Here is a 27,003-nt window from a genome sequence, read left to right on the forward strand (position 1 = left end):
TAATGCCTGATGCATTAGTTGTACACGGAAGACATCATGCTTTCTTTATATTGCCAGATAAAATAATTTAATAAATAATAATTTAAAAAAACTTGTATTAAATAAGAAACAAATGATGGTGGTCACAGTGGCATCATCAAAATATAAAAACTAAAAAGTAAGCAGAATGTGATGGGATCTGACTACTTCCTGAAATTCTTCTTTAGCTGTCATTAAAGTGAACAGTCACACAACACATGGCCATTTTTATGCATAGTTCCCTGTTTTAAAAGGCTCAAAATTATTTGAACAATTGACTGAAAAGCAATTTAATGAGAATGTGAATAAGCCATACTTATAACTATAGTTAGCTCTAAAAGTTCTTTTAGCGAGAAAGCAAAAGCTTCAGAAGCCAAGATTAAACTGAAAATGATAAAGGAGAGAAATAGATCATGATCTGAAGTATATCATATCATCTGCCAAGAATGCTGGAGGCTATGTTATGGCATAGGCATGTATGGCTGCCAGTAGAACCAGGTCACTAATATGTATTGATGATGTGACTGTTGATAGAAACAGGCAGAATTCTGAAGTGTACAGGGTTATACTCTCTGCTCAGATTCAGACAAATGCTGCAAAAATGGTCGTACAGTGCTCCACAACGCAAATAGATAATGTCTCAAAGCATACCTCTAAAGCAGGGGTTGGCAACCCTGGGCACTCGTGCCACAGCTGGCACGCGAAGGGTTAACTGATGGCACAAGACGCAGTGAATTAATCTGAGAAGGTGCATAAAAAAATAAATGGTTGGGCCAGCGCTGCACATCGCAAATTAGCTCGCATAGACACATTAGTTGTGCCGCTTCTTAATGACGGTATCTTAGCTAACAACCCCAAATACCAGATTCAACTTGTAATTGGTTAAAAATAACTTAGCCTACCAGTGAGAGGAACGCTGCTAACTGGCAGGTTTTTCAAGCGATGTTGAAATTTCCACATTCCGACACTTCAAATGCTTCAGGAGCTGTCCGCTCAGGCTACATGTTCTCTCACTGCCAAAGCGTAACATTTTACGCTAGGTGACAAATGGTCAACATATTACGTTTTCGGCTACCCACCACGTTCCTAAATGACGACCTCGGAAAAATGAGGAAATATGAGAACCGTCTGGCCTGAATCTACACATGTTCGCTCTTTTTCTTCAAATCGCTTACAAACACGCTATTTAACGTCATTAAAGTCCTGGTTAAGGTTAGGAATAAGGTTATGGTTAGGGATAAGGTTAGGTTTAGGACCGGAACACATGGCTGGAATGTATATTACGGCGGGACCGTCATTTCAGCCATAACCCGGCGCGGACCATGAGAAAGCACGTCCAGCGATTTAGCTGAAAACATCGGAAGATCCGTTTTGTCGGCCATCCAAAGGTTCAGCAGTAGTGCACTCTCAGCAGCTGCAGTCTCCACTTCACAATCGCTGCAGGATATGTCCAGAAAAATCGCTGGACAAGCTCGTAGGCAAGAAGTGAAGCAGCTCATGGTGGGGAGAAGTGAGGGGGAGAGCAGACACAATCTGACCACTACTGGCACACTTTTGCACCAGAGGTCTTCGGAAAGCTTTTATTTTGATATTTCCTTTGATCCGTACAATAAATTTGCATGTTAGCCTAAATATTTAGTTTTCTGTAACATTTAGATTTAACACTTAAGCATAAGCTTTTATAGAGAAAACATCAATAACAGTAAGTAGGTATTTATACCCATCGTTATGATCAGATAACGCTTGCATATTGCACAGGTCAGCTTGGAACTGATTAAGAGGTCTCGGGACAAACACTGAAATGACTGAAAGATTAATAGGCTCTGTTTTGAGTTTTGTTCAAAAAAGAATGACTTCATATAGGGAAAAATATATATCACATGTGCAGGACACCTTAAACTAGTTTTTTAATTAAGCAGCAGGGCAGAGCAAAGTCGGGGCTGTATCAAGACACGAGGACTAAACCCCAATTCAACCAGACCCAGAACTGATCCGGAATTAAAACAGGATTACAACAGTTCAAAATCAGGACTACTGAGGACTTAACCAAGACAGAACCAGAATCAGAACTAGATGATAGTAGCACTAAAAATCATCATATACCTGCACTACACTTGTTTTTTTTTTTATTCTACCCAAAGTCCACTATTTAGATTGAGAAAAGTTTATATAATTATTTAGCCTTGTTGTGCAAACAAGCCTGCAGAACTTAATAAATATAGAATTTGAAAAATAGCAAACCTAAAAAGAAACACTAGGTACAAGATACATGAGTACCTATGATACGGTGATACTTTTGGTAAACAACCATTTGACTAACATGTGTGTCTCACCTGCTCTTGTTCCATCTCTGTTCTGTCCTCTCTCTCTCCGTTCCTCTCTCTCCCTCTTTGTGCTGACAATCATCAAATATACAGTTGAAACCAGATATTTACACACTCTTCAGATCAAAACACAAACACTTTTTTAATTGTAACATCAAATCAGACTAAATGTTTATTTTCTTAGATTGATAAATATAAAAAACACTTTTGTTAACTTTAAGAGTAAAGAGAGAAACTATCTGTATTTCTTAATTGCAAATGGCACCAAACTGTATTCAAACTGAGCCACATTTATGGAGCTCCACAATTCTTTTTCTGGTGTTTTGGTTGACATCTCTTGCTTTTCCCATGTCACAGAAACAGGCTCTGTGTTTTGCCTTATATGCATCCACAGGTGTGCCACCAATTTACTCACATGGACTCTACTAACCTATCAGAAGCTTCTTCAGCTCAGAATGGAATCGTCTGGAGTTTTCTTATTAATTAACAACAAACTTAGTGTATATGTACTCCTAAATTTGATCAAAGTGATAATAAATAGACAGATCTCTCTCTCTTTATTCTGACATTTAACTAATTCAAAATATATTTCAATATTTATCTAAAACAAAAGTTTACTCTAAATTGATGTTGTACAGTAAAAATGTTTTATGTTTTCTCCCTAAAGTGTATGTAAATATCTGGTTACAAATGTGAATATCCTGCTGTGTACTGAAATTCCTCTTGTTTTGCATAGAAATATACTGAACAACATACAAAGCATAATACATAAAATAACATTTACCTGAGTTTTTTCTTTGAAAGAACCCTCTAATGTCCATTCTTATATTTCAGTACATAACTGAAACCGATTTAGTCGGGGAGGGTAAGAACTGAAAATATGAAATAAACACACGTAAGCTAAGACTCTCTAAAAAAATAGCATTTGTTCGGCTTTTCATTTCGCCATTTGTTGATTCATTTGAAGAGCAAGTAACGTAATATTGGTCAAGTGATCAGTTTGATATCAATCTTTCGTGATACACCGTCATATTTACATTATTTGTACAGTACGAATGATTTGCTTTGGTACCTGGTCGAACTTAAGCTCTCCTTAGTATGGCTGGCTCCGTTTCTCCAACAGCGCACTCACAGGCAGCAGCTGCCCCGCCCTCTCGCTCAGTCGCTTAGTGCCTGAGCTCGGATCATACCAATATCAGGGGGGATTCACGCACAGTCGTAAATTCCCACAGTGTGCACTATGTGCTTCGAATATTGTGTGTACTTTTTGTTTTATACAGTTGTCAGCCAGACATCTAACTATGAAACAAATTACACTCCAAAAGACCCCGGGCTTCTGACAAAACAACCCGGGCTTAAGCCCAGTAAGCCACCCCGACGCTCCGCCCCTGGTACTGGTTTCATCTTGCACGCTTTTAACCAATTTTTGCACGTCGCCAAAACTACCAGGATGAGATGGGTCATAATAAGCTCGTTTCAATAAAAGCTGCTCAGCCATGTGTGTATAAAAGGCCCCAAAGTTCATAGAATAGTTTTACTGGCGTTTATAAGTTTATATAAGTTCATGTAATATTCAGTCTTGTCAGTTTGGGCCAGCCCACCTTCTAGTGACATCATCCGGTTAGTAAGGTGGGCAGTTTAATGTCGGATGAGCAGTGTTGGTCCGGAGGGGGTGCACTGATTCCTGGGGAATGTTATGTGTGCGTAAATGACAAGTAAGTAGTGACCTGTGTTGTATTTTGCCTTTGTTTGTGTCAGTACTGTAGTATGTTACCATTTAGGAGCTAATGTAGTCCATAGTTGGAGCGGTAGGCCACGCATGCAACGCGTGAGTTCACCCTCATTTCATATGCTAATTTATGTTGTTAGCTTACCCCGGTTTAGCTTTGTTGACGCATGTACGGTCGCTCGTATGTCCATAATGTCAGTCCTGTGTTATCAGACCTTCTCTGTATGTTGTATGTGATGCTTGTGATTGTTTACTTTGAAGTAGCGGAGTTTGTAGCGAACAATTAGGTACGTGGATTAATAAAATAGCGAATGTAGTTTGACCGGAAGTATGGTGTCCCGCTTGCCCTTCACAATAAGAGCATTATAGCGGATTATAATGGGGGGGCGCTTTTATTTTTGTACAACTACCGGAAGTAGTTTCTGTGTACTGACGGTTGCTTAACCCCGCACTAATGCTGTTTAGTTGCATAGTGTGAGCAGTTTGAAGTGTATTATATTTTTCTGATCTTTATATGTGATTATGTTAACTATATTGTATTATGTTTATATTTGAGTATTTGACTTGTCTATTCTCTTTATTTATCGTTATTTCCCTTGTTTATTTCCTTTGTAGGAAACCACACACACACACACCTATGTACACTCGCTGTGTTTACAGCCCCAGAAATTGAGTGGTAACAATAAAGTGCCTCAAACGGAACCGCAAGCTCCCTCCTTCTTTCATACTCTGGGACAATTTGGCCTTAAGTGGTGTTCTGGCCGACACACCGGGGTGACCGTAGTGCTCAAAGACTGAATCAGTGCGACAGCCGTGCCTATCTTTGATATCTCCACTACAATGTGTGATCTTTGAAGTTATGTTTAAATATGGTTTTATTTCAGGATCAACCTGGTTATTTATTTCATGTAATGAGTTTCCAAAAATATTTATTTGATGTAATGAAACCAAGAGATTTGAACGGGGTAAAACAAACAATGAGATTGATTCTTGCAATGCTTTTAAAAGAAAGTTTTATTTGATGTAATGAGTTTACAAAACAGTACATCTGATGTAATGAAAACAATACATTTGATTGAGGCAAAAACAAATCATAACATTGATTTTGTAAAACTTTTCCAACAAACAAAGCTAAACATTTATTTATCTAAAAGTAAAAAAAAAAAAAAAACATTGAGAAAAGTAATAGGGAAGAGAAGAAATACTGATTACTAGTCTAGCCAGAGAGTGTATTTCTCCTCGATGACTTTGTGGATTACTGTCCTGGTAACCTCCGTGACGCTGGTGTAACGCCAAGTTATATAAGGACTAGTTTTATTTCAAGGGATGAGTTGACTGACTGACGCGCAGAAGAAATAGTTCTTTATGGAGCCTAGATGGTGTGAATGATGAGACCAAAGACTGCAATATCTTGTACCAAAAATATATTGAATAAATGGGGGAAAGGGGGAAATGGAACAAAATAATTAATACAACACACAACATAAATGTCCACAATTAAATGATAAGTCAATCCTGTGATTTTTTTTTTGTGCAAGAGTCCTTTTGCTAAGAGTCCTTTTTGGTCCTTTTCTTTTTAAAGTTCACTTTTAAGGTATTCCTCCTTAGGGTCCAGCTTCATACAGTGGGGAATATATGTCCGTAATCCAAAGACGGCTAAGTGGGGGAAAAGAGGGGAAAACAAAGAATGGTCCTACCGGCTCGTCACTTCAATATGAAGAAGATTAATTCAAAGGTAGGGAACAAAACCTGACCGCTGAGGTGAAATGAATTGAGGGGAGAAAACGCTTTGTTTTCCAACACCGTTCTAAATGCCATAAGCGTACAGCCACAGCAGGAGTCGAACCCGGAAGTATCCCTCTACAGCCGGTTTTCAAGGTTGCCGCGACGTGGAAGGAGCCAATCAAGAGAGGGACCTCAAATCAGCTGACATGGGTCATGTGACAGGGAATAGTTGATATGGGTTACACTGGCGTCGATTTCTTGCAGAGTGCTCTCTATGTTCCGGGCGACTCAGAGGTCAAAGAGATATGCCTGAGCAATGCCTCAGCCGCTGGTGGTGCAAAGCCTTCTAGGTGCCGAATTTGTAATAAGGTGCTGGTGAAATGTCCATTCCAGAATCTTTTACAGAGTTCATCATAGTACCGGAAAAAGTAATATTTTTCTAACGGGAAAAGACAAGAATGACATCTCTGCGAGGGGTGGGAGATCTCACATCCTTGACAGACATATTGCCGGTGTTTCTGGATTAGCGAATTAATTATGTATTGTACCATTAGTTTAGTGAGTTCCAAAACAGCGGTGGGGAGCAGACTTGCAGCCTCATCGTCCACGGCCGAAGGCTGTCCACGACTCTCTTCGCGCTCTCGGAAAAGAGCTCGGCAGACAGGATCCCCCAAAGCCCAGAGCTCCTTGGGCTTAAGTGAGGTGCCCTGGCGGACCCTGAAGAGTCGCCGGGGGTCTGGTCTGGGGATTGCCAGCCGAGAGTCGCGAGTTGGAGGTGGCTGGGTGAGTTCCAACCTTGAGGGGATAACGGCGGCTGGGTCTCTGCAAGCATAGCAGCCAGATCTGGTGGTGGGCTGGCCAGAGGCGGTGTAGCCAGATGCCCTGGAGGGCTCGGCGGAGGGGTAGCCAGATGCGCCGGAGGGCTCGGCAGCGGGGAAGAATTAGCAGAAGGCTCGAAGAATGCATGAGCCGTAGCTCTGAAACTGTCCTGTGTGAGCATTGTCGGGGGGTTGTGTGAAGAAGAACTGAGCGCTGTGATTTTAAAAAGGACTGGTAGAGGAGGAGGCTGGGTAAGGGGCTGGATGAGGGGTGGTGCTAAGTAGAGCGTGTTGGCGTTTTTTTGACGATAACCATTTCCACTGAACTCTGACTCTGCTTAAAAAGGTCTAAGATTTTCCACTCTTTTTGCCCACCATTTTCAACCAGTCTTGCGTTACAATTCGGAGCATAGTGTTGAAAACACCAAACTGGCTGTTTGAAAAGTCCAAAACAAATTCATCTGTGAGAGCGTCTTGAGTTATCTGCCGGCTCGCTCTACAGTACCAACGACAGAATGGCGTGCTCCATGTTTCCCACTGCGTGTATGTAACGATTTTTCTCACCAGGTTTAAAGGCTGTTGCTGCTGTTCCTGTTTGAAGGGTGGATACGCATGAGCCTGTTTGAAGGACGGCTACGTCTGCGTGTGTTGATCCCTGGTTAGCGATTGTTGCGAGCTCGTCTCCCGCAGGCTCTTCTCTACGGGGGCCCCTAGAGACAAAGCACGTACAAACTCCAAAACACATGCAAACTCCAAAACGCGTACAAACTCCAAAACACATGCAAACTCTAAAACACGTACAAACTCTAAAACACGTACAAACTCCAAAACACGTGCAAACTCCAAAACACGTGCAAACTCCAAAACACGTACAAAATCCAAAACACATGCAAACTCCAAAACACGTACAAAATTCAAAACACGTGCAAACTCCAAAACACTTGCAAATTCCAAAACACTTGCAAACTCCAAAACACGTGCAAACCATAAAACACATGCAAACTCCAAAACACAACGGAAGTGCTCCAGGACGCTAGGGGCAGTGTTGAGCTTTTGTTACCTAGTAACTACACAAGCCAGGAAGTACCAATGACCGGATTTGGGCTGTATCCCAATTCAGGGTCTGCAGCCTTAAAGGCCGCATTTTAAGGCCGATTACGTCACAGCGACACGACGAAGGCTGTCCCAATTCAAAGGCTGCTCGAAATGCGGCCCTCAAATGCGTCCTTCATGTCCCTGAATTTTAACCCTTTAGAGCCGGTCGGAGCGGGCACGCTCTGTTTTGCGTAACTATTTTTAAATCCCGGTAGCTCTGAAACCACGTAAGCTAGCGCAATAATTTTTTTTGCATATGAAACCGGAGGAGTTGTACTTACATCTTATGCCATCAGCTTGTCCTCGGTCACAGTTTCCTTCCACATAAAGCTTTGCAAAAACTGCATAAAAAGCACTTGCAGCAACAAAAACATAATATTCCAGAAACACGCTTTGCCGATCCGATCAGCTGTTCATAACACTTCCTACGTTGGAATAGACGTCAGCGCGAACTTTTGCATGTCCGCCATTACCTGCCCGAAACCGGAAGTGACGTCATTTTCGCGGAAATGTAGTTCTTTTTACCATCAGGGCCTTAGGGCCTATACTGGTCTTTTTAAAAGTTATCTTTGACTTTATGACTTTCTGTGTCTTTTCTGGGATGCTTAGGACTCATATTGCACTGCTGGAAATAGTTTATTTTGATGCATATGCTGCTTTTTTTGCAAATTTGCAGTATAATATTTATTTTCGTTTTTCCTGCACTATATAAAAATTGGTATATTTCAAAAATAAAACTATGAAGACCACTCAAAATAAATTTCCTGTGGTAGGAAACTATTTTGTGCAACTTTTTTGTATTTACAGTTTTGAGGGATAAGCCTCTTAAATTTCTCTAACTAGAAATATATGTTAAAAAAGCAAAAACGATTTTCAATTTTTTTGTAGTTTATTGCACTTTTTTGCAATTTATGTAATTACTATGCACTTAATGAATACATATTATTAAAATCTGGGCTATAATTGTTGTATTGATGTATAGCAACTTGAAATGCTCCCAAAAATGGCTCCACAGCATGTAAAAATATAATATAAGCTCTGGCTGACTTGGTTCTATGGTAGGTCTTAAAGGGTTAAGGATGGGTCGGTGTAGCCTTCATGGCCCAACATATCCCAGACTTCATAGCGCAGCGGTGGGTGTGGATAATTTTGCCAAAAAAAACGGCGGAAGCGGAGCGGCCGAAGAGTAAACTTTTAAAAGTAAGTACTGAATATTATGTCACTTATTTATGCGCAAATGTTTTTATAATGAAGAACATTAAAACATTGCCGACATGTGGCCAACAGTAAAGTTATGTGCCATTAGCGATGTTTGTACTAACTTGTTTTTAAAGCCTTTACTTCAAAATATACGCCGTTCAATAGTCGGCCTTAATCTTACAGAGAATGTGATGATTTTATGAGTAATTAAAGTCAGTCATATATCCACAAACACAACAAGCTGAAAGTCAGCGAATGCTGCTCGGTTTGCAGTCCTGAATATCACGGCACAAGCAGGATTCACTGCACTGTTAATGTTAGCTATGTTATATTGCTGCCTCTGTTCGGTGGTGTCGAGCCAAACGGACTTTAACGTGTGTTCGAACGAGCTGACGGTTCACTCGTTAAGCTGAAAGAAAGATGCTTTAATCACAGGAGTCACACATGTGTCCACTGTACCATCTGGGAACTCTTCTTGTTTAGCACTCGTAATAACACAAACACTAAATCCTCCTTCTCTTGTGCTGTTTTGTAGCAGTGTATACACCTGAGACTGTCACCTGTCTGTCTGTCCTGCACTCTCTCTTTTTCCTTCTCTCTGATTGTGTAATAAAAGTATGAACATGTATTTATAAGTTACACTTGTGTTTGAATCCTGCAGCTTATCACACATTTGATTTCCATGTGTGACAACTGCAAGTGTGCAGAGTGAGGACAGACTGAGGGACCCACTGCTGCACATCATCTGTGAGGCTTTGCACCCCTGATGATCCACCAGGACAAACTCAGCAGTGTGTGAGGAAGAGCCAGCAGCAGCTGACAGATGGAGAGAATAGACAGACTGTTCCCTGTTTGTGAAGGACTGCTAGAAAAGTTTAAAATCACTGACTGTCTGTCCTGAATCAGTCTTATTAGGTAATGTTCAAATAATTATATCATTCCAGTGTTTTCAGTGTGGGAGAAAGTACTCAGGGTCTTCAAGTGAAACACTATGAAAGACAGCAACAAGTTAAATGTTCAGAAACCTAAAGTATGTATCAGCAGCAGAATGGACCTAAAAATAAATGTTTGTTTCAGTTCTATGAAGCTTTGAGTATTTTGGATTAGTAGCACTGCTGTGTTTGTTGCATCATATTATTGTAATTGTTTATATGCTTTATATATTCTGAGCTAAGTTGATCTATAGTGTTACATCATATTCTATAAGGATGTTATGTGTTTGTATACTTTCTGCCCAGTTTGACCCATTTAGCAGAAGTCAGCCTGTTTAAGGCTCTGACGTCTATTCTGTATGACTTAAAGCAGTTATGACATGGTATGATTTTCTCACCCAATAAAGGAATATTTAATATATCGGTCTACTCTTCATTTTATCAGAAACAATTATCACAGCTCGTACATTTCCTTTTTATACATATATGTTAGCAATGAGCCAAATTTAGTAATGCCAACATACTGAAGGAACAACATTTGTCTCTTATATATGATACACCTATATATGCACTGTCAAAGATACTTGTCTTTGAGTGAAGATTTAAGGTGATAAGACATAAATAACTGCAACTTGAACTTGAACTGTACTGAAGCTCAGTATTTGACACAGATTTCACGTTAACTGCCGTAATAGCTAATAATGATTAATATAATAACTATAATATTGGCCATATTATATTTACATTACCAAAGTGATATGACTTAAGTCTCATGAACAACATTAGCTAATTGTTATTTACTAGCTAATCTGAAAATGACCGTTCAGTACAGAAATGAAGCCCAAAAATCATGTTTTACAGTCCTGTGGTCTCAGCCTCAGATACTTATCAAATCACACAAAGCTCATGTAGAAACAAATGAACAAAATAGGTTCTCCTTCATTTCTGTCAAACAAAGCTGTATGAAATGTTTCCAGCTGTTAGTATCATGGTTGCTAGGCAACCTGGGCAGTGCAACGGAAACTAGACCGTCCCATACAGCCCATGTGTTGAGAAGGGTCTGGCTGCAGCCACTGGGGAGCCCCATATTGGGACCTCCACAGTAACCGGAAACACGTGATCTCCACAGTAGGCGGAAATACGTTCCCGCATGGAATTTTTTTTTTTTTTGTCTCGTTCCTGCATGGATCATTAACCTTGCAAATCCATCGTAAAGGTTGGTACAGAGTCTTCCATGTATAAATTTGCTGTTAATAATTATATAATTCTAGGAATCATCTACTTTGCTTACACTGATGTTGGCACTTTGTTAGCGTTACAACTGTCATACCCCTGAGGTATCTAAACTTAAGTAAGGAATGTGTGCACTTTTAACACCTCTGACTAGCATTTAGTGGTCCCTTTCAAACGTATTTGATTTTTGCTTGTTATTGAACAAATTCACTTCACTGCTTTTCACTATCTGACATCAATGCACATTGTTCCATTTACTTCATATTGCGCTTTATTCATGTCTTTCATTCCACCTGCATCAACATTGTAAAGTTTGTCACAAAGAGGTTTATACATTTATAAATACTAATATTCTCTATTCCATTCTGTTCTGCTTTTTTATTGCCCAGATTTTAGTTAGACTTTGTTAAATTGTCTGTTATATGTCAATAGATACGTATATCACAAATAAAAGTGTCTTGTAAATTATGTTTTTGTAAAGAATTGTCTCCCCAAATCTCTTACATGCTAACTGTAATGTGTTATTTCTGCTAAAACCTGAACTTAAATGTGTATATGGTGTTTATCTGTTTTTCTCTCTGTTTTAGATCCACATATCAATTTGGAATTCTGCCACCAAGCCAGAATTGCAGGAATGCACCACGTGTTGGCTGTTTCACTGTCCTCTGTGCCCCACTTTCAGCCCTACTTTCAGGGCAAAGATCAAGGAGCAAATAAATGGACACATTAAAAATGCTATGCCTTTCAAAGGTATGTTGGTATTAAATATACATCATAGTTAAAGTTATAAATATGCACTTCTTTTCAGCACTTCTGCAGTCTCTTTGTTGACTTAAAAATTGCTTTTCACATGGTACCGTTCAGCGTATTCATCAGCAAGAGAAAAAAGTGTGTTTTCATTAAATATTTTTTTTCCTGTTCACCACATTTCTTGACAGTTCTTGTGATCCACACCATTTTGCTTTCATTATTGAGGATGGCTTGGATATTTTTGTTAATATGTACAATCTGATTGTTAGATAAACTGATTGCATTCTATACAACTACATTTAAATTACATGTTGTTGTTTTTCTTCTTTTTTTTCTCTGTTACAGACAAAATGATATGCCGGTGCACTTTCACTGCCCTGTCTGTAACATGACAGTCATACAGCGTGGGGATATGGCAAGTCAATTATTGTCATGTCAGCATTCAGGACTGCTCCCCACTGAACTCTCTGTGGAGCCCCATCTCCCTCTCGATGTCTTGTCTCCAGCATCTAAACCATTTTCTGAATCTTTGGTAGAACATTCATGTGCTCTACCCTCTGTGCTAAATGAAACTGCGGCTTGTTGAAAGTCCATGGAAATGAAATGCCCTCACTGTGGTCTTAGTCTTCTTAAAAAAACCCTTCAAGGCTCACATGATGAGGAGGCATTCAAACAGGTCAATAGATGTTTGCCTGGCCTGTCATCTGCAGTGTTTTTGTGTAGAGAGACTTCTTCCTCTTTGTTTTTCAGTTTGCAGAGGACATGGAGCTCTTTTTAAATGTGTTGACGAGCAGAGTCTACAGGTCAATGCGATGTTTGACGCTTAATGGACAGATGAAGGCACTGGCTGTTTGTTTGTGTTTTTTATGTGTTGTTGGGTTTTTTTTTTTCAGTGTACAGAATTCCAATTAAGCTTATTATAAAATGTTGTTCACTTGTTTTATGTCCATACTTATAGTAAAAATTTTAGTGTAAATGTAACAGCTAGGGATGGGTATCGTTTAGGTTTTATCCGATAACGGTGCCGGTGCTTAAACGGTGCTCAAACCGGTGCTTAAAGAATGGAGAACACAAAATTGGTCCAGAAACCTCTCATGTTCAGCTGTTTTTTTGTAAAAAGATAACAATGTTAGCCTTTTCTGCAGCTATAGGGCATATATGGTATCATTCTTGGCTGGAAGCAGTGCTTAAACAATGGAAAAAACACAAACTTTGTCCAAAAACCTCTCATGTTTAACTGTTTTCCACTTTTTCTTTGGTCATTTTAGCCTTTTTGGCCAGGGTGAAGGGAGTATCTGCCATCAAACAAGAAGACAGCCGCATGTAACTACGACATGGTGTTTGCTAGTTCACCTTACATGCATTAATGTAATAACGTGGTTAGCCTACTCAACGTAAATTACACACGAACAACATTAAGCTACTCACACAGAGAAGAATGGCTGCTGCTGCCATCATCATCATTTCTGCTACACTGGCAGGGCTAGGGGCCAGGACTCTACTCTTCGGGTTTTTGGGGGATGTTGCTAACTCCGGGACCGATAACAGGCACCACACCCGCAGTAGATGTGCACGGTGTGAGGTCTCGCAGCAAGCTATCAAATACGGCGCATTTCTCGGCTTTTAAAAAAAACGCTATGCGTCGCCAGGTGTTTCATCGGATTTGAGGTGTTACCTCCTTTGCACAGTATCAGCTTAAAGCACTTGTTGCAGGCTGCTGAGTTTGCATATTTTGCTGTGAAGTACAGCCAGACTTTTGACCGCTTCGCCTTGGGCATTTTTAATCTGTAGCTCTGCTCTAAAAGAACGTACGTACCTGGACCCGCCTACTATCCTCGGAAACGTAAAATGATTGGCTAGAATCTAAAGTGTATCACAGCTCAGGAAAAAAAAAAAGCACCGAAATAAAGCACCGAAATGTGCGCTGCTTTTCGCTCTGGTTACTACCGTTTATGACAGAACCGGTGCCATCATGGCACCGGATACCGGTACCCATCCCTAGTAACAGCATTGTTTATACTTGTAACTTCAAAGAAAAAAGCTTACAGTTGCTATTAACATTAATGTATTATCCTGTAATCAATAATATTTTTATACATTTATGCCCTCTGGGCTCTATCCTGACTACTACACTGCAGTGGACCAAAAGAATGACACAGGTTTGATCTTCAGGATCTAATAGTTGTGTGTGTTGTGCATGACATTGCAACGCAAACATGTATTTGCAAGATAGACTGGAATAAATTATGATGCATCAAATATTACACAGGCTGCAGAGAGTTTTTGTTGATACAGACTATTGAGCTTTGAGTTTCCCAGTCAAACTTAGCTTTGAAGCACATGCTAAAAACACTTTTACTCTTGTGCATTTCATAACAAGACACCATAGCCAAAATATTAACAAAATATATATTAATAAAAGATTCAAAGCTGCAGCACATACAGCAACAAACACTGTTAGTAAATGTGTCCTGGACTTTATGCAGGTACAGAAAGTGCTGCTGCTGTAAGTAAGCATAACAGCTTCCAGATCACTTATTTTTCTGGAAAGATGGCAAGAAGGGAATTACTGCTCATTTCTACAATCTCACAGATCTTGGAATACAAGCCTTTGTCCCATGAAAATCACTTCACAGTACTAAGAGTCCACTAAAACATACAAATGAAGAGTGATCCTGGAAGAAATGGGGCACACACTAGTGAACCTCAACAATTGCAAGACGGCCTTGTCCCCGATGCTTATATGAAAAATAAATAAATAAATAGGAAGATTTATGAAACCATTAGGACTTTATCACCTTTTTATCTGAAACGTTACTGGTACTATATATGACCTAACAGGCATTTAAAGAGTAAAAAAAAAGAATGTAGATAAAATTTTGGTTTTGATGAAAAGGACTGGAGCTAATTTAAAGAGTCAAGTCGGTAAAAGTAGATAAATGTTTTAATAAATACACATTTTACAGCATTTTGTGAACATACACAAAAGTGGCCATTTTTGGCAACGAACAAGCTGAGAGAGAGTTTTATAGTTTTTGCTCTCCTTGAACAAAAATAACAGTGCATAATAATGTTGATGTTAATCAATTAGATGTCCCAGACTCTGCTATTAATAATACAGAAGTCCGTCGTTTATCGCGGGAGTTACATTCGCTACGGGAAGTAGCCAACTTTATTTTTTTTACAATTATTATAGATGTTTTAAGACTGTAAAACGCCTCACTACATGCTTTATACACTTTCCTCAGACATGCATGAACATTTTCACACTTTTCTCTTTTGTTTAAACACTCGTAAAGTTCAACCCATCATAGAAACATAAGTCCAGTATTATAAAACGAAACTGTGCAAAATGTTTCGTGGGCAGATTTATATAAATTCGACAAGCTAAACGCATTCTGTGCTGTACAGCAGCGGTCCCCAACCTTTTTTGCACCACGGTCCAGTTTAATGTCAGACAATATTTTCACGGACCGGCCTTTAAGGTGTTGCAGATAAATACGACAAAATAAAATGATACAAACAAAGACAAAAACGGTGGTATTTTGTAAATATAATAATAAACACGAATTCGGCTGTGTAATTGTGTATCTTTATGAGCAGTGTCCTCCTGAAATGCGCCAACAACATTGCGAGTAACGTCCTCCTCTCTGCTTCTTGATGCTCTCTGGTCGCTATGGTAACGCGTAAATAGTTCTTTCAAAATAAGACACACGACCACAACACGGGAAAAGACCCAGGGAAACCAACTCAATGGACCGCTGCAGGAGACACTATACTAAGTTGGTCTACAGCAATCAGAACGCACAACACAATGTACTGTAAAAAAATAAAAAATAAATCAGCGAAACAGTCCACAAAAGGTGAACCGCGTTATAGTGAGGGACCACTGTACAATAATTTCCAGTAGCACTGCTGATATATGAAATGGTGAGTTTTGAGGTTGTCTTCAAACACGTGCATTGTACTAGAAAAAGGTGTTTGAAGGATTAAAAATGTAAAAAGTAATGACTAGTTTATATTTATGAAAAAACCTTTATGCAGAAAAAGTAGCAAAGAAACAAAAACATAACACATGGACACTTTTTCCACAAACAAGCTGAAGGGATGGTGATTTTTTTTTTTAATAAACCCAGAGTGTTAAAAAAACACTTTAATTTATTACATTTATTTATCAGCAGCATCAATAGAAAAAAAAAAAACAACACAATTTCGTTTTAGCTGTCAAAGTCGATTTCTTGCTGTCAAAAAGTCATGGACTCTGTGGCTCCTTTAAAAACCAGGCAGCCTAAGGCTAAACCTGAGCCTTGGTTTAATGAGAGCAGTCGTGCTGTTAAGAGGGAATGTCGTCAAGCAGAACGGAGGTGGAAAAAGGATAAACTGCATGTATCATTTCAAATTCTAAAAGACTGCTGGCATCGCTACCAGAACACTGTTAAAGAGGCAAAAATGGAATATTTTGCAAATATTATTTCTTCCAACTGTCATAACCCACGTGTGTTGTTTAGGACCATTGACACTGTTCTTAATACTCCATTGAATGTCTGTTTGGAAGTTTCTCCTGAGATTTGCAATAATTTTCTGAACTTTTTTATTGAAAAGGTTGTCACCACCAGGGCTCTTATCACAGCTCCTGACTCTGACCCCTCTGTCTCTGTCCCTTGCGCTGCTGTTTTCACTCAGTTTGAGCTTGTGACGCTCTCCACTTTAGAGGATGTGGTTCGCCATATTAAGCCCACAGGTTCCCCACGGGATCCTGTCCCTCCACAATTCTTTAAAGAAATTTTTCCTAGTATACAACAGTATGTCCTTGACATTATTAACAGCAGTCTGTCTTCTGGTATGGTTCCTGCAAATTTCAAACATGCAGTAGTACAGCCACTGCTTAAGAAACCTGGCCTTGATCACACAGTTTTAGCGAACTATAGGCCTATTTCCAAGCTGCCTTTAGTCTCCAAGGTTTTAGAGAAAATTGTTTTTAGTCAACTGAAAGATTTTCTAGATGAAAATGGAATCTTTGAGGTTTTTCAATCAGGTTTTAAAACCCTTGACAGCACAGAATCTGCATTATTAAGGGTTTTTAATGACATCCCTCTGGCATGTGATTCTGGTAACCATGTTGTTCTTGTCTTGCTTGACCTAACTGCTGCCTTTGACACCGTAGACCACAATATTCTAATTTCTCGATTACATGATGTAGTGGGTATTGGTGGCACTGCACTTAATTGGTTTAGGTCTTATTTGTCAGATAGAACTTTCTCTGTCAGCCTTCTCGGTTACGAATTGTCTTCTGCTCCTCTGTCATGCGGCGTCCCACAGGGCTCAATTTTAGGGCCACTGCTCTTTTCACTGTATCTACTGCCTCTGGGTTCTATCCTTAGAAGGCATGGGATCTCATTTCATTGTTATGCCGATGACTGCCAAATTTATTTGCCACTAAAACACAAGGATGGCATCTCCATAAAACCTCTCTTGACATGTCTAGATGACATTAAAGCTTGGTTGGCTCTAAACTTTTTAAATTTTAATGAAAAGAAAACAGAAGTGTTGGTGTTTGGACCCAGTGGTCCCTGTGAGTCCTCCTCTGTTGTTTTAGGATCCCTGGAAGTCTATTTTAAATCTGTTGTTACTGACCTTGGTTTTAAGTTGGACAGTGATTTTAAATTGGACAACCAAATCAGAGCAGTGGTGAAGTCCAGTTTTTATCATTTAAGGCGACTGGCAAGAGTAAAATCTTTTCTTTCGAGGCAGCACCTTGAAACAGTGATCCATGCTTTTATTTCTTCCCGTCTGGACTACTGTAACTCACTTTATGTGGGGGTCAGTCAGTCATTGCTCTCACGTCTGCAGCTGGTTCAAAATGCGGCTGCACGACTCCTAACAGGAACTCGAAAAAGAGAGCATATAACCCCCGTGCTAGCCTCTCTGCACTGGCTGCCTGTGTCTTTTAGAGTTAATTTTAAAATTCTTATGTTTGTTTTTAAATGCCTTCACAGTCTTGCCCCGCCTTACCTCTCTGAGCTTCTTCATCCCCACATACCCTGTCGGTCTCTCAGGTCAGCTGACCAGCTGCTCCTGGAGGTACCGAGATCCAGGAGGAAGCTCAGAGGGGACAGGGCCTTCTCTATTGTGGCTCCAAAATTATGGAATAATTTGCCCATGCGTGTTAGAGAGGCCCCTTCACTGTCCAGTTTTAAATCACGTCTTAAAACCCACTTTTATTCCTTGGCTTTTAACCTCAGTGAGACTTCGTTTTCTCTTTTAATTGAAGTAGTTATTTAATTAATGATTTCACTCTTCTTTTCTTTGTTTTTTTTATTTATATCTCATGTAATTTTATTTTACAGTTCCAATGTACAGCATTTTGTGTCAGCTGTGGTTGTTTTAAAGTGCTTTATAAATAAAGTTGATGATGATGATGATGATGATGATGATGATGATTTAACTGAAGTTACGTGTTTCCGGTTAGTGTGGACGTCACGTGTTTCCGGTTAGTGTGGAGGTTGCAATATGGCGCTCCCCAGTGGCTGCAGCCAGACGCTCTTGCATGTGTTTGCAACAAACTTGCCGTTTATTTTGCAAATCGAGCTCAACACTGCCCCTAGCGTCCTGGAGCACTTCCGTAGTGTTTTGGAGTTTGCATGTGTTTTGGATTTTGTAAGTGTTTTGGAGTTTGTACATGCTTTGTCTCTAGGGGCCACCGTACTTCTGCACTTCGCGTGTCGCAATGAGGCTCAAAACAGCCCAGTCAGACGAAGTAAAGGCAATCTGAGGTGTTAGAGGGCCAAAACTTTCACCGGCTTTTAGTTGGTAGAAATAGACCTCGCTCTCTCTGAGGCTGAAGGCGTAGCCTCAAAATCCACTTGAGCTGAGACGGAATCTCTCTTCCAAGGGGTTAGTGGGTGCTGGCTGAACCCTACAGAGATGCATTTGTGTGACTTGCGCTGGCGTTGCGGAAGCTCTGTAGCTGGTTACAGGGGTCTGGGCGAGCAGGGTCAGGTTGGCAGGTCTGGCGTCCATGTTGTTTAAGAAAAAAGAGAGAAGTCTTTTTTCTTTTCTGGGAGGAATAAAAAAAAGAGTTAAATTTAAGCCTAAATGTTAGATTATTTATCCTGAGTAAGAGCCAGCCAGTGAACCTATAGCAGAGAAGGTAAATCGGCCCTGTAACCGATTGGCTATCTGGGGTGCCGTGGGAGCCACCCATTTGATATGTGATTGGCAGCGGAAGAAGTTAGGCACGCCTCGGAGGCAGAGTTGGTCTCGGGCGCAAAGTTTCGAAAATAGGCATAAATCATTTTATTGGGGTCATAAATCACTCAGTTTGACATAAGGGGCCTACCACCCTGAACTCACACATGCACCGATAAACACAGTTCCAACCCCCCAATCCAGGAATTCCCTCTATAAACCACCACTGTGCAATAACCCAACTGTATACACTATTTATATGCATATATTATTTCCTTTTTTAACCTGACTGTGTATTTGCAGATTTTATATATTTTTTCTGTAAATACTGTCCATATGTATATAGTACTGCAGAAACTGGACAGCCCACCCAACCCTCTCTACATGTTTGTACTGTGTAGGAGATGCTCTGTATCTCATTGTACATCTGTATAGTGAAAATAATAGCATTCTATTCTATTCTGTTCTATTAAGCAGATGCTGTGGCATCTTTTTTAAGGAAAATGTATTTCAATATGTATTTTTCAAACAAAAAGACAGTTGCAAGTTCAACATAATTTTACAAATATGCCCTTTTTTTTAAAAAGATAAATCTATTAAACTGTAGTTTTACACAGTAAATCCATATCACCTCTTTGATGCATTGAGTGTAAAAATGACACAAAAAATGAGAGGAAAATAAGTTTCAGTTCCTGTAATTTGCTGTGGGTTTGTTCATTAATTAACTGATATGTTGTATAATTATGGAAGTCACTACAAAAGTGGTTTGAAAACATGGTATTTAGTACATGGTATAATATTTTTATGAGTATACAACATCAACAAGTATACATCAACAATCTGTCAAAAGGTATGATTATGGTAATTTTACAGATGGTGTAGTTTATAATACCAAAACTGATAAAATTACAGAAATAAAAAATACAATTAAGAATATGTGAAGTGTGAAGAATAAATGTTAAATACCTGTGAATTTACAGCATAAAATTTGCACCATAAAATATAATCAGAATTATTTTATTTAATTTACATATAACATTTGTTTTTAATTTTAAAAGGTTAATCACTCCTGGGAAGGTTCACCACTGTTCCAAGTTTTCAATGGGTCTGGCAGTAGTCAAGCCTGATGAAATTGAACTCAGCTTTCTAACAAATGTGGTTAAACACACTTAATTAATGGTTTAACAAAGAGTATAATTTCCTTTTTCACACAGGGCCAAGTATGTTTGGATAACCCTTTTCCCTTAATAAATGAAATAATCATTTCTGAACGGCATAGTTGTACTGTATTTGTTCTCTTTGTCTAATGTTAAAATTTGTTTAAGGATGTAAAACATCCGAATATGACATATGCAAAAAATTAAGAAGTCAGGAAGGGGTGAAATACATTTTCACTGAACTGTATTTACAAATCAAACTGTCTGTTAAAGTAACAGTGTTTTTTTAACATGATCAGATTCTACTAACATGAACACAGGGACACTGAAGCATCATATACCCTGAAACGAAACCCAAATCCTGGATAAAGAGGTTCAGTGAATGTGGTGTTGAAGGTATGGATGTGGATCAGAGTGTCAGAGACTCTGTAGAAGGATAGAGTGCCAGCAGGACAGTCCACATACACTGCTATTCTACCTGAGGCTGATGTGGAGGTGGTGGAGGAGGAGAATGAAGAGGGGATAGAAGATATTTCTTTTCTATCATGCCAGGCAGAGTATCCACTAGCAGAGCAGATTAGAGTCCAGGACTGATCATTCCATCCAAACACACAGTTATGACTGTCTCCTCTCCTTCGGATTCCTCTGTAACTCACCGATATAAAGACCAGTCCTCTCCATTCAACCTCCCAGTAACAGCGACCAGTCAGACCATTTGTACACAGTACCTGAGGCCACCAGTCAAATCTGTCTGGATGATTGGGATATGACTGATCCTCCTCTTGATATGTCACCTTCCTGTTATTGTCAGACAGTTTGAACTTTCCGTTTGCTGTATTTGTGTCAAGCTTGATTTCACAGGAATCTAATGGAGAGAACAAACACAATCCAGTTGCAGTTACTGATCTGTTCATTGATTGACACTTTGATGTTGATTTCTGATAGAGATGTGGATGAAGAATACTAAATGTTTGTTGTAGATTAAAAACACACTTACATCTGCTTAGACCTGGTGTTAACCATTCTGCTCCAGCAGGTTCCCATCTAAAAAGGTTGGGGGGAGGGGCTTTTAGCATGAAAATTGCACAGATTTCATGATATATATGCACTGATAATATTAAGGAAGCAATATGACATATTAAAAGACTTGAAAGTAGTAGGCAAACCTTAAGCGTACCTGTAAAGCACTTTGAGTCAGCTTCTGTTGTTTTAAAATGTGCTATATAAACAGAAATGTCTTGACTTGACGTTGAGTTACAGAAACACCCTTCTAGAGGCTTTATGATGCTAATTATGCAGAGTTATAGGCTGACACACAAGACAGCTTTTTTTCAGTAACCTGAATCCTGAAAAAGCTACAGGGAGCTAGTGAAGGGACGTTATTAATGGGGTAATATTGAGTCATTTGTGGAACTTTTGTATATACTCTAACAATTGTTCAATAGTCTAGTGGTTTACAAATTTGGTGAATAACAAATCCGCGGATCAGTCCTTTGAAGACAAACTAATTCCTTTTGGGTTTGTGTCAGGAAAGGCATCTGGTGTTAAATTCTGCCAAATCAAATATATCCAACTACCTCTAGTGGCAGTCTCTTGTGAATAACAGAGCAGTCAAAAGAAGCTTTCTTTCTAGCATGTACTCTAAGAGACATTAAAGTGGTCATTTAAGTATTTAAGAGGCTAAAATAAACAGGGGCTGAGTTAAGGACATGAAAAATGTTTCCACCTTTTCTTTCCAATGTAACATATTGTCTTCATACCTAAGAGTATCCAGCCTCCAGTGCGGCTCCTTCAGTCCAGCCAACAACAACTCCACCGAGTGTCCTGGATTATTGTAGCTCAGGTCCAGCTCTCTCAGATGGAAGGGGTTGGAGTTGATAGCTGAGGCCAGAGAAGCACCGCCTTCCTCTGTGATCAGACAGCCTGACAGTCTGGAAACAAACACACATGCCCTGTGTTACTGTTGTTTTGTCTGTACAACTAACGAATATGGATGCCTAACATAGGTGATGACGAACACATAACAAAAAGCCACCCAATCCAGATCAGGGCTGGAAAGAGGGCTAAATTTCTGGTTACTTGTAATGTGCCCCTCTGTGTTGTGGTGGACAAGAACTATTTTCATTGTAACACCTGATTGTTCTTTAAATAGTTTTAAATACAGTGGTGTGACACCCCACCCCCCTATTTTGGAATGGCCTAGTCAAGGTCCTGACCTGAATCCAATTGAGATGCTGTGGCATAACCTTAAAAAGGTGGTTCATACTGTTTTGCAAATGCTTAATTGCAGTTGTTGCTGCTGAGGATGACCCAACCAGTTATAAGGTTTAGGGGGCAATCACTTTTTCACACAGGGCCATGTAGGTATGGATTCATTTCCCCTTGATAAAAAAAATGGCATCATTTAGAAACTGTATTTGATGAGCGCCGGTTTAGGTCAGCGGGATGCCGCATGTCTTTGCTTCTCTCTCTCCCTCTGCATTCCAGTCAGTCTCTACTGTCCTTATCAAATAAAAGGCAAAAAAATTTACAAAGAAAATCTAGTGTCAAGCAATCACCTGAGAATTTCCAGTCTACAGTTCGGACTTTCCAATCCAGCTGCCAGCAGTCTTGCTCCTGAATCCTGCAGATTATTGTTACTTAAATCCAGGTCTCTCAGAGTAGAGCATTGAGAGCTAAGAGCTGATGACAGTGCTTCACAGCTTCTGTCTGAGAGGTTACAGCCACATAAACTACAGAGAAATAAAAACATAACGAGTAAGCATATATGTATCAAAATTAAACCATAAAATAAGGTAATATAAAAAATAAAAACATTTTTAACTTTTAATGTTAGTTTTTAAGAAAAATGTTAACTAACATTCCAAAATAATGTGTCATACTAAATACCATGACATAAAAATAATCTTGTTTGCTGATCTTAAAAATAGGTAAATGCAGAGTAAGATGAATGTCTGGTTCTATTGTAACCGAGGATGTGTGTGTGGAGACACCATCTCCACCCTTACTATTCCACATGTATGAGGACTGATCCCCACAGTGCAGGTGATGTGGATATTCTTGAAGACCTGTGATGGCCACACTAAATGCCCTCATGGCTATAGTAAGAACCATGCATGTTTTTTTCAGCTGACTTTGATTGGAACACATTCAGAGAAGCCTGAAGCTGGAGTGATAGGCTCTTCACTCAGAGAACCTGTGTTACAATGTAACCAATGATTCTCTATCAATCAAGACTATCTCTCCACCTTTCATATTCCATACGTACCTGGGCTCTGTAAGACAAACTGAGAAGAAACTGAGCGAAAGCAACTGCTCCCATGGGAGCAGTTAAGTTTGAATGACACGTCATTGCCAACGGAGTGTTCGATTGTGTGCACACCAATGTGTCCATCACCAAGAACTTTTACAAAGATATATATATATATATATATATATATATATACCCATGACCTTGTTGGGAGACGTTAACAAGGGATAGCTGGCCCTGCCAGATACTATGCCCAGCGGCTAATGGGTTGGAAGCCATCTAGCTGGTATACCCCTATGCCAAACTACCATTATGAGATTACATCACTCCAAGCAGTCTGAACCTCAAATGGTCTTAAAGGCATGGTCTTCAGGCCATATCTTCCTGCACTGACCTTAGCAAATGTTTACATTATGAAGTACTAGACGCTACATTCCCAGTTAATTCCGAAATAGAATTTAAAAATCCTGCTCTTACATACAAGGTCTTGAATAATCAGGGCTCATTTTATCTCAATGACCTTATAGTACCATCTCAACCCATTAGAGCACTTTGCTCTCACTCTGCGGCCTTAATTATGTTTCCTAGAGTATTTAAAAGTAGACTAGGAGGGAGAGCCTTCAGGTTTCAGGGCCCTCTTCTGTGGTACCAACTTCCAGTTTGGATTTAGAAGACAGACACTTTCTCTACTTTTAAGATTAGGCTTAAAACTTTCTCTCTGCATTTAATTATTAGTTATTATTACACAGCATATTGTTGTCCTATCCCCCTTCCTTCAGTCCCAACTGGTTGCAGCAGATAGCCGCCCCTCCCTGAGCCTGATTCAGCTGGAGATTTCTTCTTGTTAAAAGGGAGTTTTTCCCCTACCACTGTCACCAAAGTGGTTATTCATAGAGGGTCATATGATTGTTGGGGTTTCACTGTTTTTCTCTGTATTATTGGATCACCTCAATGATCCACGAGAGAGCATCATCTTAGTGGCCAAGACAACTAACTCTGTAACACACAAACAGCTGATCTGTTGTCCTGTGGCCCTGGGTTCAAAAAAGGTAAGATAAGGTCCTGATGGTCAGTGGCTCAGTGGCCAGTCGTTAACTGATTATCTTGAAGAAGTAGTAGGGGTACAGCTCAACAGAATGGCTGTTATGGGAAATCCATGAGTACATCAGGAAGATGGCCACTACTGACTGCGTGCTCAGTGAATAACTCAGGGGGTAGAAACCAGAGAAAGAAGAGGAGCAAGGAGAATAACCATCATTGAAGGTCAGGCCTCTGCAACGTATGTACCATCACTAGAAAGGGGAAGTGGCTAACATCCAAAAACCCTACCAGTGGCTAAACAAAGTTGGACTGAAACACAGCACAGAGGCACTAAAGATACTCCGCAGGACCCTTAAGCTCCCAGGAGGACCTGAGCTTGAAGGATAAAGACCACCTGGGTGGAAGAGATTTTTTTTAAGCCTCAGTTGTCAACTTTAAGGCCATTAACTTGAGCAACTATTGCTGAGAGCAGATGATATTGATGATTGATGTATGCCAGAGTGATAAATACATTGATGAGTTACCTAGTCAACATGATTCTGAAATCCCTGCTGGCGACTGACTTTCAGTGAAAAAGTGATGGACAACAAACTAATCTGCTCCTATCTGGGCACCATTTTATGTTCAAAATTGCAATAGAACTACATGTGTACTCACAGAGCTTTATTGGAGATTTTTACTACTGGTAGCAATTTCAGAAAAGCCTCCTCTGAAGTGAAGTATTTTTTCAAGTCAAACACATCCAGATCTTTTTCTGAAGACAATAAAATGAAGACCAGAGCTGACCACTGAGCAGGAGACAGTTTATCTGTGGAGAGACGTCCTGATCTCAGGGACTGGTGGATCTCCTCCACTAAAGAACGATCATTCAGTTCATTTAGACAGTAGAAAAGGTTGATGCTTTTGTCTGTGGACAGATTCTCATTGATCTTCTTCTTGATGTACTGGACTGTTTCCTGATTAATCTGTGAGTCATTTCCTGTTTGTGGCAGAAGACCTTGTAGGAGAGTCTGATTGGACTGCAGTGAAAATCCCAGGAGGAAGCGGAGAAACAAGTCCATGTGTCCATTTGGACTCTTTAAGGCCTTGTCCACAGCACTCTGGTAGAAATATGTCTTTGTAGAATGTCTTTTCTTTGAGGTTGATTGTGATTCTTCCAGCATATTTACACCAGAGTTGATGAATGTCAGATGGATATGGAGAGCAGCCAGAAACTCTTGAACACTCAGATGGACAAAGCAGAATACTGTCTTCTGGTACAGTCCTCTCTCCTCTTTAAAGATCTGCGTTAATACTCCTGAGTACACTGAGGCTTCTCTGATATCGATGCCACATTTTGTCAAGTCTGATTCATAGAAAATCAGGTTGCCATTCTGCAGCTGATCAAAAGCCAGTTTTCCCAGAGACTCAATCATCTTCCTGCTTTCTGGACTCCAGTGTGGATCTGTCTCAACTCCTCCATCATATTTGACATTCTTAACTTTGGCCTGAACCACCAGGAAGTGGATGTACATCTCTGTCAAAGTCTTGGGCAGCTCTACTCCCTCTCTGGCTTTCAGCAAATTCTCCAGAACTGTAGCAGTAATCCAGCAGAAGACTGGGATGTGGCACATGATGTGGAGGCTTCGTGAAGTCTTGATGTGGGAGAGGAGCTTGCTAACCTGCGTCTTATTTTTAACTTGCTTCCTGAAGTACTCTTCCTTATGTGGATCAGTGAATCCTCTGACCTCTGTCACCATGTCAACACAGTCAGGAGGAATCTGATTGGCTGCTGCAGGTCGTGTGGTAATCCAGAGGTGAGCAGAGGGGAGCAGGTTCCCTGTGATGAGGTTTGAGAGCAGCACATCTACTGAGGCGGACTTTCTAGGGTCAGTTAAGATTTTAGTTCTGTTGAAGTCCAGAAGAAGCCGACACTCATCCAGACCATCAAAGATGAACAAAATCTGCATGTCTTCAAACCTGCAGATTCTTGCTTCTTTGGTTCCAGTAAAGAAATGATGAACAAGTTCCACCAAGCTGAACTTTTCCTCTTTAAGCACATTCAGTTCTCTGAAGGTGAATGGAAATATGAACTGGATGTCTTTGTTGGCTTTGTCTTCAGCCCAGTCCAGAGTGACCTTCTGTGTTAACACTGTTTTCCCAATGCCAGCCACTCCCTTTGTCAACACTGTTCTGATCGGGACTTTTCTTCCAGGTGAGGTTTTAAAAATGTCTTCTGCTCTGATTGCGGTTTCTGCTCTGTCTAGTTTCCTGAAAGATCTTTCAATCTGTCTGACCTCATGTTCATCATTGACCTCTGTAGTCCCTCCCTCTGTGATGTAGAGCTCTGTGTAGATCTGATTCAGAATGGTTGGGTGTCCTGCTTTAGCGATCCCCTCAAACACACACTGGAACTTCTTCTGCAAAGTGGATTTAAGGTCATGGCAAGCTCCAGCATATGTTTCTAAACGAACAGAAAGGAAAGATCAGTTAATCAATTACATTACATATTTCAGCATTTTACTATTTTAATATAATTTTGTCTCCTTTGGTTCTTTTTAAAC

General features: G+C 39.9%; 1 protein-coding gene and 1 long non-coding RNA gene across 3 annotated transcripts in view; one reads left to right on the forward strand and one right to left on the reverse strand.

Annotated features, from left to right (window-relative positions):
• The first annotated feature begins 3,933 nt into the window (after positions 1–3,933).
• Positions 3,934–14,088, forward strand: LOC146361525 (uncharacterized). The gene is made up of 3 exons (XR_014799397.1): positions 3,934–4,057; positions 11,662–11,824; positions 12,170–14,088. It is a non-coding gene; the product is annotated as an uncharacterized LOC146361525 (long non-coding RNA).
• A 1,835-nt stretch (positions 14,089–15,923) lies between these two features.
• Positions 15,924–27,003, reverse strand: part of LOC146361526 (protein NLRC3-like) — a 33,744-nt gene continuing 22,664 nt past the window's right edge. For both annotated transcript variants that reach the window (XM_084920711.1, XM_084920712.1), the window contains exons 6-10: positions 25,118–26,903; positions 22,728–22,901; positions 21,930–22,100; positions 21,167–21,213; positions 15,924–21,034 (exon numbers count right to left, since the gene is read on the reverse strand). In XM_084920711.1, coding sequence (XP_084776837.1) covers positions 20,475–21,034; positions 21,167–21,213; positions 21,930–22,100; positions 22,728–22,901; positions 25,118–26,903 — 2,738 coding nt within the window. In that variant the 3' untranslated portion in view covers positions 15,924–20,474. The remainder of the gene's footprint in view (positions 21,035–21,166; positions 21,214–21,929; positions 22,101–22,727; positions 22,902–25,117; positions 26,904–27,003) is intronic.

The sequence above is a fragment of the Perissodus microlepis genome, chromosome 23, assembly GCF_051167445.1.
Source record: "Perissodus microlepis isolate ML-2025 ecotype Zambia chromosome 23, ASM5116744v1, whole genome shotgun sequence".
NCBI classification, from domain to species: Eukaryota; Metazoa; Chordata; class Actinopteri; order Cichliformes; family Cichlidae; genus Perissodus; species Perissodus microlepis.